The following is an 18,107-nucleotide window of genomic DNA, read 5'->3' on the forward strand; positions in this document are numbered from 1 at the left end:
GGCTGCTTGCTCTATTTGTATGTATGTATGTATTTATTTAGTTATTTTTGAAGTGATATCAGCACTGAAGCTTTTTTCCAAGTTTGAGAAGATCTCAGCTCCACCAGTCTCTGGCCATTATCCAGAATCAAAAACAGTGCACCATCTGGTAATCATTATCTTCAAGCATTTCAAAGAGGTGGCTTAGCTAGAGAGGAAAATGTTTCTTTCCGGACTTCAGAAAATATGTCACTAGTACTGTAATTCATCTGCTTCTCTCAGTATGGCCACCACAGCATGAATCTCAGAAATGTTTCAAAGCCATGAGCACTAGGACTGCTGTTTAGTAATCTCTTTTAATTCAGTTTAAATCAGACTCCAGCAATTTAAGCAAAACAGAGCTGGAAAATATTCTCCTATAATGTGATCTTTATTTAGTGATGATAGTCACTTTGATTTGCTTATTCTTTTAGCCAAAGAAGCATGAGGAGGAGGATGGAACTACAGACACTGCAACCTCATCATCCAACAATCATGAGAAGGACAGTGGGGTGGGACCTACAGATGAGAGTCTTCGTAACGACGAAAGTTCAGAGCAAGAAAATGCACCTGAAGAGCAGAACGGTGCAACTCTGCAAAACAAACGAGAGCTGGGTCATAGCCAAGACACATTAGGAAGTGTTGAGCTCCAATGCAATGAAAGCTTTGTGTCAGGGGAATACATTGAATCTGATTTCATAGGGAACCCAGAGGAGGAGTGTGAAAGATTTCGACAGCTGCTGGAGCTGAAGTGCAAGATTCGAAACCACGGGGAGTATGACCTGTATTACTCAAGCAGCACAATAGAATGCAACAGAAGAGAGCAAGATGGAGTGGAACATGAGCTGCAGCTACTCAATGAAGAGCTGAGGAACATTGAACTCGAATGTCAGAATATCATGCAAGCTCACCGGCTCCAAAAAGTGAGGGATCAGTATGCAGACATTTGGGCTTTGCATGATGAAGGATTCAGGAATTACAACACCAGCATAGACGTACAAAGAGGCAAACTCGATGACATCTTGGAGCACCCTGAGAAGTCCGACAAGGACAGCTCCAGTGCTTACAATACGGCTGAAAGTTGCAGAAGCACCCCTCTGACTGTGGAGCGATCCCCGGACAACTCGCTCCAGCGGATGATCAGCATCACCAACAGGAAAAACCTGAGGAGCACAATTGTGGCTAATCAGTCATCCTCAGGACAAAGCAACAAGGAAACAATCTCAGTCAAAACCAAACCCACTGAGCAAAACAGCACTGCTGAAGACACAATGCTGGCATCAGAAAAAAGCAAATTCACAGACCAGGAAAAGCAGAGCACCGAACACATTCCCTACCTGTCCCCATATCACAGCTCTTCTTACAGGTATGGGAATATACCTGCTCATGCCAAGCATTATCAAAGCTACATGCAGCTGATCCAGCAGAAGTCAGCTGTGGAGTATGCCCAGAGCCAGCTCAGCCTGGTGAGCATGTGCAAAGACTCACAGAAGTGTGCGGAGCCCAAGATGGAATGGAAAGTGAAAATAAGGAGTGATGGGACAAGGTATATCACAAAGAGACCAGTTCGAGACAGAATCCTAAAGGAACGTGCCTTAAAAATTAAAGAGGAGCGCAGTGGAATGACGACAGATGATGATACAATGAGCGAGATGAAGATGGGTCGCTACTGGAGCAAAGAGGAGCGGAAGCAGCACTTGGTAAGAGCTAAGGAGCAGAGGAGGCGACGGGAGTTCATGATGCGTAGCAGGCTGGAGTGTCTGAAGGAAAGTCCGCAGAGTGGCAGCGAGGGCAAAAAGGAAATTAACATTATCGAACTAAGTCACAAAAAGATGATGAAAAAGAGAAACAAGAAAATCTTGGACAACTGGATGACAATCCAAGAACTGATGACACATGGTGCTAAGTCTCCAGATGGCACAAGAGTGCACAATGCCTTTTTATCAGTTACTACTGTATGAACACAACTTCTTTCAGAGAGTATACTACCATTTAGGTAGAGTACGATTGCCTCGTTCAATGTGGCATTTTTATATATTTTGTGACTGTTTATAGTTTGATCTTTTTTGTAAGCAAAATTACCTGGTAATTTTTCATTTGTTTTTCATATAATGGTACCTGCTTTATCTGTCAGTCTTTCTATATCCTGCAATATATTCATATTACTCATTTGTAGGAAAAAAAAAAAAAGAAAAGAAAAGAAAAGAAAAGCAAAACAAACAAACAAAAAAAGCAGAGAAGGCAATTAATTTCTTAACCTCCTAAGTATCCTGAATTGATATCTGGATTTATTTCTCTAGTTTTCTTTTTTCTACTTTAGTAACAATACCAAAACAAAATGCTTTATACTGTATCCTTGGCTTAACAAGTTGTTGAAGTTTCACATCGTAGATTGCATCTGTTTATAAATCATGTGCCACATCCCGTCTTATAGATAAGAACGTCCTTTTTCCAACAACACATTGTACAGTACATTTATTCTATAAATTGCAATTGTATTTGTCCAAGTAAAGTGTAGATGGACAATTCTCCTGTGTTCTGTAGTAGCATTGGTCATGTAGCTAGGCAGTCTGTGGTAATTGTGAAGATGAAAGAGAAATAAATTATTGCTTATCTTTAAGAAAAAAAGGTGAAAAGTTGTTTGATTTCAATTGACTGTTTGCCTTTAAAGGATGATTTATTTTCACCTTGTCTGATTTTTGCAGCATATCTTTCATAGAATCATAGAATCATAGAATCACTAAGGTTGGAAAAGACCTAAAAGATCACCCAGTCCAACCGTTCACCTATTCCCAATAGCTCCTACTAAACCATGTCCCTCAACACAACATCCAGCCTTTCCTTGAACACCCCCAGGGTCGGTGATTCCACCACCTCCCTGGGCAGTCCATTCCAGTGCCTGACCACCCTTTCTGAAAAGTAATACTTCCTCATGTCCAGCCTGAATCTCCCCTGCCGTGGCTTGAAACCATTCCCCCTGGTCCTATCACTAATGACACGAGAGAAGAGGCCGACCCCCAGCTCACTACAACCTCCCTTCAGGAAGTTATAGAGAGCAATAAGGTCTCCCCTGAGCCTCCTCTTCTCCAGGCTGAACATTCCCAGCTCCTTCAGCCTCTCCTCATATGGCCTGTGTTCCAGACCCCTCACCAGCTTTGTTGCCCTTCTTTGAACACGTTCCAGGGCCTCAATATCTTTCTTGCAGTGAGGGGCCCAAAACTGGACACAGTACTCGAGGTGTGGCCTCACTAGTGCTGAATATAGGGGAACAACCACCTCTCTGCTCCTGCTTGCAACACTGTTTCTGATGCAAGCCAGGATGCCATTGGCCTTCTTGGCCACCTGGGCACACTGTGTTTCAAGAACACAAGACACAAAAGATACCATAGACTAGTTCTTAGGAATTAGCTTTGCCCTTTTTAGAACACATAGGAGTGAGATGCTTTGTCTGGCTCGCTGGCTTTTTCTTACCTGCTATTATTAGTCGATTGAATGATTTTTAATATATTGTTGTGCTTTATGCTGTTGGGTAGCTATTTTGGGTCATTTTCCTGGCTGAGCTTGGTATTTGTTCTACACGTGTTCTACATGTTCTATGTGTTCTACACATAGAAAATATAAACAGAGCACATGGCTAACTTTCAGCCAAATCTCATGCATGGGAAGTAACAGTGGTCATCACTGACATTTTCATAGAAGATGAGTTAAGAAAAAATAGAGAATTAATGAATTAATCAAGGAGTTAAGACATTGATTTTGTTGCTGAGGAAGATGTAGGTAGTTTGGAAGTGCCCTAGAGGCTGACTGGTGAAGGGGAGCAAGGACAGCTGTCTGCTGCCCAGTATAGTCATTGTCTTTCCCTGTGGCAAAGGCATGTCAGCTGCCAATGGGGCATTTTCTGAGCTGCTGCTTCAGGCAGCCCAGTGAGTCGCAGCAAACTGAAGTGGCTAGTCTTGGGCAGTTTGTGGAGCTTGGAAGCTTTTGGTCAGTACCCCCATTTTTGTTGTCCCAGCCAATGCGGTTCTTATCTGATATGTTTTCAGTAACAGGATTAGGTGCTGAATTCTCTTGGCATCAAGCTTTGAAAGATAAAGATGCAAAAGGACACATTATTCCAAAGCCTTTAATTCTGGAAATCAGTCATTTGTTTTCTAACCACTTCTGGCACTGGAAGGCATTGGCAGTGCTATCTGCATCTTTAGGCACGTAAATACTGTAAGAACACTACTCCCTGAGTGCTCAGGAAAAATATGCCACTCACAGTTCACAGTTTGATAATCAGAATACTCTCCATATCAGTCTCAGGAAAACACCATTCTAAATCCTCTGCTAAAATATACATAATGAGGAACACTTCCATTTTTTCTTATTAAAGTGGAAAAATTTTGGAATCCAAGAGCAAAAGGAATTGCAGGGTGATAACAGAGCTGTTTCAAGGGTCTGTTACTAGACTACCCCTCCAACAGATCGAATGAACTGTCTTTGACCAGCCTCAGTCATCTAGAAAGATATGCATTCTTCTTTTGAAGACATCAAAGTCACCATTTCCTTTGTTGCATTTCAATAATCACACTTTTAAAAGCAGATCTTGCTCCTAATCAGAATTTGACTACCATCAGTTCCAGATAATAGCTATTGCTATACCTCTCTCTCAAGAGCAGGACTGTTTTCTCTCCTTTACTAATTCAGAACTGCTCTGAAACAAAATATTACTTTGCCCAAATTCAGAGAAAAATGGGAATCTTCAGAAAATGTAAAGTCATTAATTTATTTCATTGAGAAATAAATTTAGGAAAATCCTTGTCTAAATTAGAGACAAGGTGTAGCTGGATGGGGGTTTTAGATAATAGAAAGTAACTAGGGGGAAAAATATTTATAGAGATAATATAACAAGATATTGTAATATAACAAGATATTGTAAATGGAAATGCATTCAAATCACAGAATCAGAGAATTGTAGGGGTTGGAAGGGACCTCCAAAGATCATTGAGTCCAACCCCTCCTGCAAAATGGGCTCCCTACAGCAGGCTGCACAGATGGGCGTCCAGGTGGGTCTGGAATATTTCCAGAGAAGGAGAATCCACAACCACCCTGGGCAGCCTGTTTCAGTGCTCCATCACTTCACTGTGAAGTTCCTTCTCATATTGGTGCAGAACTTCCTACGTTTAAGTTTATGGCCATCTCCCCTGGTCGTGTCCTCACAAACTGCTGAAAAGAGGTTCTGAGGAGCTCTTCTGTTGAAATTCAATAAGAGACAAAGCAAAGACTGAGTGGTGATACGATGATATTTTATTCTGGGAGAAAAAAAAAAAAAACAATAAAATCATAGTGATTAAGCTGTCAGTTTAGATAACTGTATAGGAGGGCAGCAAAAGTGAAAGGATATAGATCAATATTAACTAATGCATCAAGAAAATAATAATATGACCAACACATTCCCCTCCCATTTTTCCTCCCCCAGAATACCATTTCCAGGCCATTGTCAGAGCTGTAGAGCCCACTGTGAAGCTGAGATCCTGCTGAGCCCTCATGGTGGCATGTGGACACTGCCTGCCAGAACTACCCATCCTCTCCCTCCTTCTCCAGTCCTTCATCTAGCACTTATCCTCCTCTTTCTTCTCTGGTTAGCTTTAGCAGTGTTTAAGTAACATTTCCTTTCTTCTCTAAGCAGTGTTTGGGAGAAAAAGATTGATGCCTTGATGAAGTGTCTTGATCAGTTCTGGAAGCTGAGGAAATAACCATGCGGCCGCTGCGCTGGGTTGTGATGCTGCCTGTGGTGATGAGAGGGGCAGAGAGGCAGCCAAGGGTTTTGCTGCTCACAGCTGGCAGGACTTGGCATTGTGCTCCTTCATCCCAGCAGCTCTCTATCAGTGAAATTCAGTACCTTTCAATGAGGAAAATAACATTTTAGCACTGAGGCACATTATAAGAGAAGAAACAAATATATATTGTGCCGCCATAAATCTTTAATTAATAGTGTCTTACTGGTTGTGAGAACAAATTTATTTATTTACCTATTTTTGCATGACAGGACATAAAAATAGAAATGCTTTCCAACTGGAACAAGACCAGCTCTTGTCAAAGGGGGTTGCTTGCAGCTCTGGAACACAGCAAAAGGCATTGAGGAGCTGCATAGCTGTGTTATCACAGCTGGGGAAAGAGTTAATATCCCACTCATCCCTCTCCCAGAGCTGATGCCCAGCTGAGACCAATGGGAGATAATTCTTCCCAAGAAGCCAGCAAGATGGCCTTGTAAAAAGAGTTCTCTTGTGCCCCTTGAAAGCTATACTGCCACCATGGGTAAGGTTGGAATTCCTAGGATTGCTGGATCTTCCTCTTCGGTGTAAGTATCCTTAAAGAGAAAATGATATTTTTAGTGTGTTTGTGTCAATAAACTAAACCTTCTGAGTTAGGCTATTGTGTTTTTTGAAAGAAAGGAACTGCTAACACATTTGAATTGAATGGGAGCAGAGATGGAAAGTACTCTTTGCTTGATGCATTGCCTTGCCACAATAGGGCTCAGAAGAGATGATACAGCAACATTAGCATTACATTCTAAATAGTGGGGACTGAATTATTCATTAATACCATGATGGCTGACTTTCCTTTTTCACTTTTTTTTTAAATAAGTGTTTTATGTCCAAACTCCATTTCTACAAATTACACAGCAGCATCCTTGCTGCATGACATGGCTACTTTGCTAAAATACCTCCTGGCTCAGGACTGGAATTGTGTTTGTTTTACTGGGGTTCTTAACTGCTAATTGCAAATTTGTATGTGCTGAGTGATCTATTAATATCCATTTTTATGGGCTTACTGCTTTATTCAGGACGCTAAATGCTCTCGAGGAGTCAGAATAGAATGAACGTGATGTGGAGTAGTGTTTGGCTAAAGTAAAACCGATCAGCTGTTGTAAACCAGGGGTGGTGTGCTCTGTGAGAGGCAGGTCGGATAACTGCTGGAGAACATTCATTGCAGAGGGATAATGAGCAGGCTTTTTCTTCAAATGCTTTTGCTCTGAAACACATTTCTTTGTTTAAAGAGGAGCATTCCTCTTGGATGACAATTGGTGCATTTGTGAGGCTAAGCACTCCACATTTTGTTACAGATAGCTTCATCATGTATAGGTTTTGTCTAGATGTTCAGACATCACTATTCTCAGTTCAATATGAGTCACAGCTGCACAGGCAGGTGACAGTCTTTGGATGGCAATTTTGAGACTGGCACAACCTGGGAATGTGGGGTGTGGGTGGCAGAGCAGACAGATCAAGTGCAGTCCCTGGGCCCTCCCTGGGAGCCAGTGGATTCTTACCCTCCTGAGGAAAGGCTCTGGCTCCTGCCACCAGGAGGCAGCCTCCTGGAGGTTGTCTCATGTGCCATCCTCTGTGTGGTAGATGTGAGCAGTGAATGATGTTAATTTCCAATATGAACTGTGAAGTAAAATTGACAGCTAAGTTACATCCAGATTGATGTGCTGCATTTCACACTCACTAGTCCATAAGGATGGGCAGAGCGCAGGACTGAGTCTTCACTGATTAGTCTCACGCTGATGTTCCCTGCTGAAAGCTTCTTTCTCCAGCAAAGATACAAAGGTGTCCCATGAAAACAGTATCTTCATCCCAAAAGCCAGAAGTGACACTGCCATCCAGAATATTAGTGTTGTTCCAGCACAACATGATCTGCGATATACTCAGGGACCAGGAAAGAGACATCAGCAGCATTTCTCAGAGAAAAGATGTACAGTGTGAAATTATCATTCAAAAATAATGGATACCTCCTACCAGTGTAGACTATTTCATGGCGCAGTTGTGAACTTCTAACTTGGTGTGTATACGTTTGGATTTAAAATTTGTCTAGAATTTGAATTTCTTGGCACTGTAATCTCATGTTACATTTTTAAGTCTCCTTGCCTCCCTTTCTCCCTTCTTCTTTTCCCCTCTCTATTGCTTCTTCTTTCCTCTTAATAGCAGGACTTTTTTGAAATTGAAAGATAATAAATATTGGAGGGGGAGCTTTCAGGGAATCATTTGTTTTTTTCCTCATAGATCAACTTACCAGCACAAATGAAACTGCTTGTCAGTGTTTAACTGTATCTTTCCATCTTTAGTCAGTTTTAGATTATGTGGTTCCAAACCTTTCCTATGCCATTTGCAGATCAACCTGCTAAAGAGCTGCAAATGTCTTCGGTGATATCTCTGTACAGAGTGCATTTTTATGCCCTGGAGGAAAGGGAGACCTTTTAAAACATATGCTCCCTTGCTTGTGAGACAAACAATAACACACACAATGCTTATTAACTCAAATGCTTTGACGAAGTCCCTCCCCAGCTTTCCTTGTAGGTTCCCTTCAAGGTTTGGAAGTCCTCTATAAGATCCCCTCAGAGCCTTCTCCAGGTTGAGTAGCCCCAACTCTCTCAGCCTGTCCTCATAGGGGAGGTGCTCCAGCCCTCTGATCATCTTTGTGGTCCTCTTCTGGACCTGCTCCAAGAGCTCCGTTTCTTTCTTGCATTGGGGGCTCCAGAACTGGTTGGAGTACTCCAGGTGGGGTCTCACAAGAGCAGAGCAGAGGGGCAGAATCACCTCCCTCAACCTGCTGGTCATGTTTCTCTCAATGCAACCCAGGATGCAGTTGGCCTTCTGGGGTGTGTGTAAACACTGCCTGCTCACGTTGAATCTTTCATCAACCAACACCCCTAAATCCTTCTTGTCAGAGCTGCTCTCAAGCCATTCTCTGCCCCAGCCTGTATCTGTCTTAAGATTGTCCCAGGTGCAGGATCTTGCATTTGGCCTTGAACTTCATGAGGTTGACATGAACCTACCTCTTAAGCCTGCCCAGGTTCCTCTGGATAGCATTCCTTTTCTCTAGTGTGTCAGTTGCGCCACTCAGCTTGGTGTCATCTGCAAACTTGCTGCCTACAAAGATGTTAACACCGGGGCCAGCATCAATTCCTGAGAAACACCACACGCCACTGGTCTCCACTTGGACACTGAGCTGTTGACTGCGACTCTCTTGAGTGCAACCATCCAGCCAATTCCTTATCCAGTGAGTGGTCCATCCATTAAATCCATTTTTCTCCAATTTGATGACCAGGATGTCATGTGGTACAATGTCAAACTTTGCACAAGTCCAGGTAGATGACATCAGTTGCTCTTCCTTAATCCACTGACACCGACCACACACTGTGGCATTTACTCTTCTAGTACATTCCTGTAAGTGTATAGCATTGCTGAGTGCTAGGAGCAAATCAAAGCCAACCCCTGGCTCCAACGACAAAGAAAAAAATGAAAGCACAGAGAATTTTAAGTATGCAGTGAATATAGGAAATTCTCATCTTGACAGTGGATAAGAAGCCAAAAAAGGAGAATTAAAATTGCATGGTGGAAGATGAAAAGGTTGAAGTCACTGTTTTGACTACTGGACCTTGCAGGAAAGATATCTGAAGAATGAATGAAATAGAAAGTTAAGCAGGCGAATATCACATAAAATTTACCACAGATCAAAATATTACTTTTTTGCACTTCAAAGGCAACCCTCTTATTTTCATAGGTTATTTAACCCCACTGGCAATCTCTGCAATGCATAAATATTTTTGATGGCATGCAAAGTGTCTCTTAATGGTGTATAGATACTGTATAGTGAGCAAGTTGAATGGTATAAATATTCATGTTAGCAAAGATGCTGTCAAACTCTTGAGTTGAATGATATGAAAAATTAAAATACGAAAAGGATATTCTGTTTTGTTGCCTCCTTTTTCTCCCCAACTTTGGCACCTGGCTGCATGGTCAGGGTAAAGAAATGCCCCTGGAAGATTGTGTTTTGGTTCAGGTACAGGGAATTCAAATGAAAGCTCCTCAAACTCGACAGTTTAATTTACTTCTCTTAAGCTCTTTAATACCAAACTTATCAGTTCTCTCTGTTAGGCATTAACTTGTTAAATGAGTCTTAATTATACATAAGCAGATGGAGATTTGAATTAAAATTACCTTACACTCGAGTGGCTTTAGTTCATTATAACATATCTTCCTCTTAATCATTTAGGCAGTCTCATCATCTTTCATATAGAAAGTTATTAAAGTATTCCAATTTCCATATTTCTTCAAATACATCCACTATTAAATGGCACGTAATACACATTAGTTGGTGACTTATACCATGCAATAGTTAGTGAATTATTCATGTCAGTAACAATTTTTATGCTTATGTCATCTGTATCATTTTATTTTAAAGGGTTTATATATAAAGAATACCTCATATTTTACCTCATCTCAGTTTTCAGTGCAAGGTTGAATGCCTTGCCATTTTTGCTGACATGAAAAGGAATAAAGTTCCCTTTAGTTTTTGTGCTCATGCTAACTGAGAAATGGAAGTGATCTGAAATGACATCCATTCCCAAATGTGTACAAGATCCCAGATGATGTGGGAGGAGATAAAATTGAAGGAAAACACAGTTATTCTTGTTTTATATTGCTAAAAAGCTATCCTCATCTCTGGATTCTCCAGCACCAAGAAGAGAATCCTCAGGATTTCTCTGTCCTGCAGAATTAAAAGAAGGTTTTGCCTAAAAGGGGAAAAAAATATGTAAATATCTTGCAGACTTCAGTGGGCATCACCTCACCTAACTTTACTTCTTGTCCTCAAAGAAATAGAGAAGAGGCACCTCTAACAGACATCTTCCTTTGTAGGATGGCGCTGCCATGGAGCGCAATTGTCCAGCTAGCTCCAACTGAACTCTTGTAGGTCCTTTCCAACCTTGTGGTTCTATGATTTTATGATTCTATGATTCTCTAAGTTTCGCATAGCTTTAGTCTTAAAAAACACGAGTGCCCTTTCCTCTTTTATGGACTCCTGAATGCATATGATGAGAGAGCCATGTATCTCCTTTAGGCAGAGCAATACCAAACAATTTAATCAACCTTTTCTATGTACCTCTTGTGTAAAATCAAGAAAGAATTGGACAGAAAGTGGCTTTTTTGTTCCAGTATGCAATTTACAGCCACTTGCAAAGGAAAGACCAGTGGGATTTTTAAAAGAAAAAAGTCTCCCTGCTAAAGGCAGCAAACTATTCTTTAGCTAATATATTAGCTTGCTACCTTCAGTGTAAAACAATGGGCCTATAATATAGAAATAATTGTGCTTGCTGGATGATGGACAATGACAACTGAGCCAAAAGGCTGAGTCTGTATTGGCAGACACTGCAGCCATCATCAAACAAAGGGGCAGAATTATGAAAGGCTTTTGCCAAAAAAGGGACACTGCCATTTCTGTGTGCATTATTTAAGAGGAAAGGGAAATCACTGGGTCCTGGGTGCCAGAGTGAGATGCTTAGGCCACAGTGCCATTTCAGTCCCCAGCTCCTCCACTTTAGGCAGTGAATTTGACATGGTTGTGAACTCCAGTTTTGCTTCCTTGAGAAGCTTTGCTTCCTTGACACTGTTCGACTTGTGGGAGTTTTGTGAGAAAAAACATCAAAGCTTCTATGGCCCCATAGAGATCTTGTCTAAGGGCAGTCTATAAATTCAGCATGAGGAGTTCCCCTCACTTGTCATTAAAAACCAACAAACCTGGCTTGAATATACATCTTACTTGAATTTTCTGTTCTTCACAACTCCGAAAGAACTGTAAGGTTTAGCAGCATGAAAGTGAGCAGGAGAACTCGAATTATTTGTTGAATTAAATGCTTCTCCAGTGAAATGTAGATGCTCTAGTTAATAAGCAAATGTGGCTCTTACAAAATCATCTGATAGCAGACTGTTATCTCCCCTTGAGGCTTTTCCAGAAATTTTATCACAAAGGGAACTGGGTTTACAAAAGGTCTGGGTTTACTCTCCTGAAAAGGTGTGTGTCTGCGTTTGGCTCACCACAAACCAGGCCAAAGATGCACTGAAGCTTAGGGCACCATGTTACACATATACACTTTTTCATGGAAAGAGCCATAAAACTATAAACTCCTTTGCTAAGTGTGTCTGGATGTCTGGCTGCTGACACTCACTACATGCCCCTGAAGAATTCATTGCATTACAGAGAACAGCTGTGCAACTGAAGGCCTGGAAGCAGGTGTGTTTAAACCAGGGTATATCTTTGAAATCATTAGTGTTTCTGGTGGCTGTGCTGCAGGGCCCTGTTTTCATGAAGACTACTTTCAACACAAAAGCATGTGTTCAGATATTATAACAGACATGCAAGAGTGAGCTCTGATGCAGACAACAATTTTTTGTACTTGTACTGCTTATCTGCCTCAAATCTGTTTCCCATGTTGTTTAGTTGTTTAGCATCAGTGGTCCTGAATATTTGGTGTAGATAAAAATATGCATGTGTGCATCTATCATTTTTGGGGATATCTCTCCACTTGTTAGTACACATGGAAACACAGAATCACAGAATCATTAAGCTTGTAAAAGACCACTAATATCATCTAGTCCAACCATCAACTCATCACCACCATGCCCACTAAGCCATGTCCGTCAATGCCGCATCCACACACCTCCAGGGATGGCAACTCCACCACCTCCCTGAGCAGCCTGTTCCAATGCCTTACCTTTCTTCATGAGAAGAAATTTTTCCTAATACCCAATCTGAACATCCCCTGACGTGACTTGAGGTCATTCCCTCCCATCCTATCACCGTTATGTGGGAGAAGAGACCAACCCTCACCTTACTACACCCTCCTTTCAGAGAGTTGTAGAGATTGGTAAGGCCTCTCTGAGCTTCCTTTTCTCGAAACTAAAGGAGGAAGCTGGTCTACGGTGGGACACAAGTATGTGAGAGCTGAAAGGCAGAAGTAAGCCCTCCTGCCTTCGACAGGGTACCACAGCACAGTTCAGGAGGATGGGTAGTGAATTTTGTGATTGCTCCACTCCTCTGCAGTATTGCTGAAGCATTAGTATGGTGCAGTATCCTGCAGCCAGAGGATAGAAACAGTAGTTCCAGCACTTAGGCACCAAGAAGGTAGGTTATCATGTTCTTTGCCAGGAACTTGGCCTCCATACTCTGATATCAAAATGTTGTGGTTATAGGAGGTCATACACGTACAGAAGCAGAACTACTGTCATTATGAGGAACTTGACTGCTCTACATCCCTCCTTAAAAGAATAAGGTAACTATTTGGTGATGGTAAGAGAAGACTGAGGCTTTTAAAAGCCTATCTCATGTTGAGATCTGCTATAACTGCAGTACAGTTACTCCTGGCAAGAAAACTCCATTTTGTGATTGCAAAACACAACAGATTCTTGAAATTCCCGTGACACTTGCACTCAGAAGGCTGTTAATTCATAGAGGGTATTCTGTGTCTGCTAAATGTCTTAGAGATGGTTAGACATAGTAACAGACTGATGAATTTGATTATGTTCAAACCTTGCAGTCTGACACCTGATGGCTTCGGGGTGTCAGCTGTCATTCCCTTCAGCTGTTCAAACTCCTTGTTTCTGACAAAACAGTTTCCTGCCACACAGCCCCAACCATGTAAGCACACTGCTGTTATGACCATTGGCTAAAATATTATTCAAGGCACAATGTATGATGCAAGTTTCAGTGAGGGAGACTGAATTTCTTTAACCTGAGACCCTGTACAATATGGGTAGGGGTGTTATTGCATTTATTTATATTCACATTGATGGGTGAGCCATTTGGAAAAAGGAAAAAAGTGGCATAGGACTAGAGGGAATGGTCTCAAGTTGCGCCAAGGGACATTCAGGTTGGACATTAGGAAATAATTCTTCTCTGAGAGAGTGGTCAGGTGCTAGAATGGGCTGCCCAGGGAGGTGGCGGAGTCACCAAACCTGGAGGTGTTCAAGAAATGTTTAGATTTCTTGAACAAGAAGGGACATGGTCTAGTGGGAATTATTGGTAGTGGTGGATGGTTGGACTGGATGATCTTGGAGGTTCTTTTCCGACCTTGGTGATTGTATGATCCTCTGATTCTATGATCTTTCATAAAAGGAGAAGCTGAGAGATCTGAGACAATTTATCCTGGAGATGAGATGGCTCAGGAGGATCTGCTCAATGTGTATAAATACCTGATGAGGGGGTAAAGAGGACAGAGCCAGGTGCTCAGAAACATGAGAGGCAGTGGGCTCAAGACCAAAATAAGGAAAAATCAAACACTGGCACATGTTGCCCAAAGAGGTTGTGGAGCCTCCATCCTTGGGAATTCTCTGAACCTTACTGGGCACATGCCTGAGCAAACTGCTGTAGGTGTCCTTGCCACAAACAGAGTGTTGGGCTAGGCAACCTCCAGAGGTGCTTTCCAGCCTCTGTAGTTCTGCGCTCACTGCTAACTTAAAAGCACAAAGGTTTTGTGTGATCATTAATCATGAATCATAGAATCATGAATCATAGAATGGCCTGGGTTGAAAAGGACCGCAATGATCATCTGGTATCAACCCCTCTGCTCTGTGCAGGTTTGCCAACCACCAGACCAGGCTGCCCAGAGCCACATCCAGCCAGGCTTTGAGGAAACCAATGAGAACAGATCAGCTCCATCAGATGGAGTATATCATACAGTGCTTTGGCTCCTAATTGCAGTTCACAAGCACAGAGTTCTTGGCACATTTTATGTAGGAAGTCCATCCTATTCAAACAATGAAATTTAGCTGTATACTAAAGGATATGATCACAGCTACTCTACCAGCAGTGCCATTCCAGACCATGCACGCTGACAGGCCAAGTCCATCATCCACCAATCCACATCTCCATGAGGCAGTCAGATTAAGTGTCCAAACTCACAGCCCTGGCATTTCTGGAACAAAATGATCTATTTTCAGCTGTTCTTTTTTCCCCACAGAAAACCTACAGCCAGCATATGAGTGTAATGTTAACTTCTAATTGCATCATATTAGCAGTTTGACATTGTATCTTACTAATGCTTGTTTTTCCAGGATATGCTGTAGAAATATAATCATATTAACATTCAGAAAGCAAACAGAGAAGTGGTATAAATTGTTAATGCAATCTTCTTTTAAGCAGCTTGTTTGAACTGTTCATTGGTGTGTAAGAAAATGCCAGCCTTTCAGTCTTTCCAAATAGTGCAGTGCTTGCAGTCCACTGCAGAATAAATGTATACATTCTGTCTAAGGTAACAGATGCTCATTCACTGCATGTTCCCATGAGCACCAGATCTTTTGCCCACATTCTGTTACCATTTGTCTGAGACTCACCTGTGAGCCAGCACAGCAGTTTCTGAGGCACCAAGTTGCCTCACTGATGCATCTCGTCCAGAAATGGTGTTTTGTTGACGTATGTAACTGTTAGTGTCCCTCTGTTTTCCTTCCTGAGAGGGGCCATTATTTCTTGTGACTTGCACCATCAGACTGAAAATGGCAGCCTCTGTAAGAAATGCTGCAGAGCTGTTTGGATTCCTTAAACTCTGAAGATCAGCCTTTATACCAACTAATTAAGTTTTCTGCTTGCTGCCATTGAAAGCTCCAGTCAGACGTAATTAAAAATGAGCAGCAGATGACAGCGGTGGCATTTGTCAGAATCATCCAGTGGTTCAAATACCAGTTCTGACAGAAATGTCAGCCTGATAACACTCCCATCTTCCCAATGTATGCCAGGAAAAGCAGGAAGAACTTTTATTATAAATGTCTGCCTGATAACCTTTATGAGTCCCACAACACCAAACACTACACATAAGATTTCATTATCCTAAAAGAGGATGCTCATTTTCCATTAAGTATATACCCTGTAGTTCTCTGGGGCTCCTTGTAGTGTGTGCACCTTTGCGGAGACCCTTCCAGGCCTCCAAAGAGGAAAAAAAACCTTGATCCTGGGATGTGGGTGATTCCAGTCCTGCAGACTACTAGGCTCTAAAATATTCCTTAGAGAACTAATGAGCTGAAACCAAATCAACGCATCCCTCATCTAGAAAGGTCAAAGGCATAACACAGGCTGTGTAACCCATCCTTGAGGTGTGCAGAAAGGTGAGAAGGCAGAGTCGTCCCTGAACAGTGTTTAAATTGAACTGTTATTGCTAAAGATCACAGACTAGCAGAGTACACAGGAGGCAGCAGAGAAAATGAATAGGGAAGATTGTGTTTGCTGCAGCTTCCCATGCAGGTTCTCTCAGGTTTATCTCATCAGTTTTGCTAATACATTTAAAATATCCTCTTCTTGGCACTCTTTCTTGCCTGAGAGAACACAACAGGAAGGGAAATAGCAGTGGTATCAGTGTCATCTCAAAGTCCCTCAGCTCTGCTCATGCCTGTAGCAATGATTTCTGTGCTGGCCAGAAAGCAGCCCACATCAGAGCAAACCCAAGAGGAGATGTGCTGGCTGTGTGTTCCCAGCACCATGTGTGAGGCCCATTAATCTCTCCAGAGGCACCCAACATCCCTAAGCACCACTGAAAGCTGTGGGATGGCCCTGCTGGGTAGAAATGAGAACTCAGAAGGCCCTGCTCTCAGACTGAGCAGGTTGTGCTGGGACTGCTCCAGAAGTTTCCCTGTGCTCACAGGAGGTGGGAGAATTTCCCTGCAGTTCTCTAGAGAAGAGAAGTGCAGTGGCTGGGTGAATTGGACGTGTCCCCAGGCCTGGGGTGTGTGGAGTGAGCAGGGCAGGATAGCAGTGCTACCCGGACTTGGGCTCCTTGCAGCCCAACTTGACTGCATTGGAGGAGCAGCTTCAGAACAGAGATGCACATTGCGAAAGTCTGAATGGGCAACTGAAGACTTTGGCTTGCTGCCATTGAGCTGCAAATACATGGCAAACCCATTAAAAGTGAGCCTGGCTGCTGCTGTTGAGCAGTAATTAAACCACAGTCACTAAATAAACCACCAGCCCTAATATACTTTTCCAACGTCATATGTGGAGTGGGGAATCTGTTCCTCTCTTCTGCTTCACTACTCTCTGTCCAATCAGGAAAAACATATCTTCTGGCCATAGGCAGGCCTGAGGTCATATTTTGTCCTAGCTGTCCTGAGAGGTTTTCCTGCTGGGAATATGCAAATACTGTTCCTTTATTGCTTTTTCCAACAATTGCCTGGCAGGTTCCTATCCCATGGGGATTAATACTGGTTACTGCTATAGCTCTGTAGAGGTCCAGGGTTGCAGATGATGATCAGTGATCAGTTCAGGATCGGCATTTCCCTTTTGCTCTCTATATCAGCAGAAAACATCACACAGCACAGTGCACTGAATGCAAAAGTACCATCCTCTGTCTGAGCATCTTCCTTTGTAGTAAGTAATCAAAGAACATTGACACTTTCCTTCCTTTTGACCTTTATTAGAAAAACGGGCACCTTAATCGGAGTGCTTTGAGATGAGAGCGAAGTTTGGAAGGATTCTGCTGCACGACGTAAAGGTCTCAGAGATCATGATTAGTATTTGTGGCAGAGCTGCCTCAAGATTAACATATTACAACAGTGTGTCAGGCTGGATTGCAAACTTTTCTGAAGCAGAGTGAGCTGAAAGGTCACATTTCTCATCAGCTCATGTATCAGACTGCACGCAGATCTCCGAAGAAGTTAAATTCTTCTTCCAGGAAATAAAATCACAGTTTCCCTTATTCAGGTCCCAGCTGTGCTGCTGAATTTCCCTTTACTTTGCACAAGGCAGCTGGATTCATTGCATAGTCATAGTGTTTTGGTTTCAGAAATGATCCTTGTTTAAATCATAACTGCCATTAGCAAAGGTCCTTTTGTGGTGGCTGCAGAAAGGACAAAGTCTCGCACACCTACACACAGGTGCACACTGTGCCCTTTGTATCCTGCTGACAGGAGGACCTATGGAATGGTTTCTGCCCTCACAACTCATTTAATGCCTTTTGCTGTTATGCAGATAAAATAAGAAAATAGTCTCCCCATTTCTTTCAGTGGGCTGAAGCCAGAGACTCAGGACTGCTTACTCAGAGCACAGCCCTTAATGCGGAATGCCATGCACTGCACAGCAGAGTGAGAGCCAAGCACACAGCACCCACTTCCATTCCGAGCCAGGATAATGGCATTGCAGCTCAAGGAGAAGGATGAGTTTGCCCCGGCTTCTTGCTTCAGCGTGCTATCAATGTGACAGTTTATTTTCCATTTGTGGTTTGAAAGTCTTTTTATTTTATTAATCCTCTTGTCAAGGAACACAAATGGAGTTTTCTCTGCTGTTAA

At 42.4% G+C, this 18,107-nt stretch overlaps 1 protein-coding gene across 1 annotated transcript in view; it reads left to right on the plus strand.

Annotated features, from left to right (window-relative positions):
* PDZRN4 (PDZ domain containing ring finger 4) overlaps positions 1-2,686 on the plus strand; it is a 244,787-nt gene extending 242,101 nt beyond the window's left edge. Inside the window, exon 10 of the mRNA XM_042872556.1 lies at positions 453-2,686. Within this exon, the coding sequence (XP_042728490.1) occupies positions 453-1,979 (1,527 nt within the window). The 3' untranslated portion in view covers positions 1,980-2,686. The remainder of the gene's footprint in view (positions 1-452) is intronic.
* The last annotated feature ends 15,421 nt before the right edge of the window (positions 2,687-18,107 follow it).

This window comes from Lagopus leucura, unplaced genomic scaffold (assembly GCF_019238085.1).
Source record: "Lagopus leucura isolate 7727_CA_CO unplaced genomic scaffold, USGS_WTPT01 Super-Scaffold_100008, whole genome shotgun sequence".
Lineage (NCBI taxonomy): Eukaryota > Metazoa > Chordata > Aves > Galliformes > Phasianidae > Lagopus > Lagopus leucura.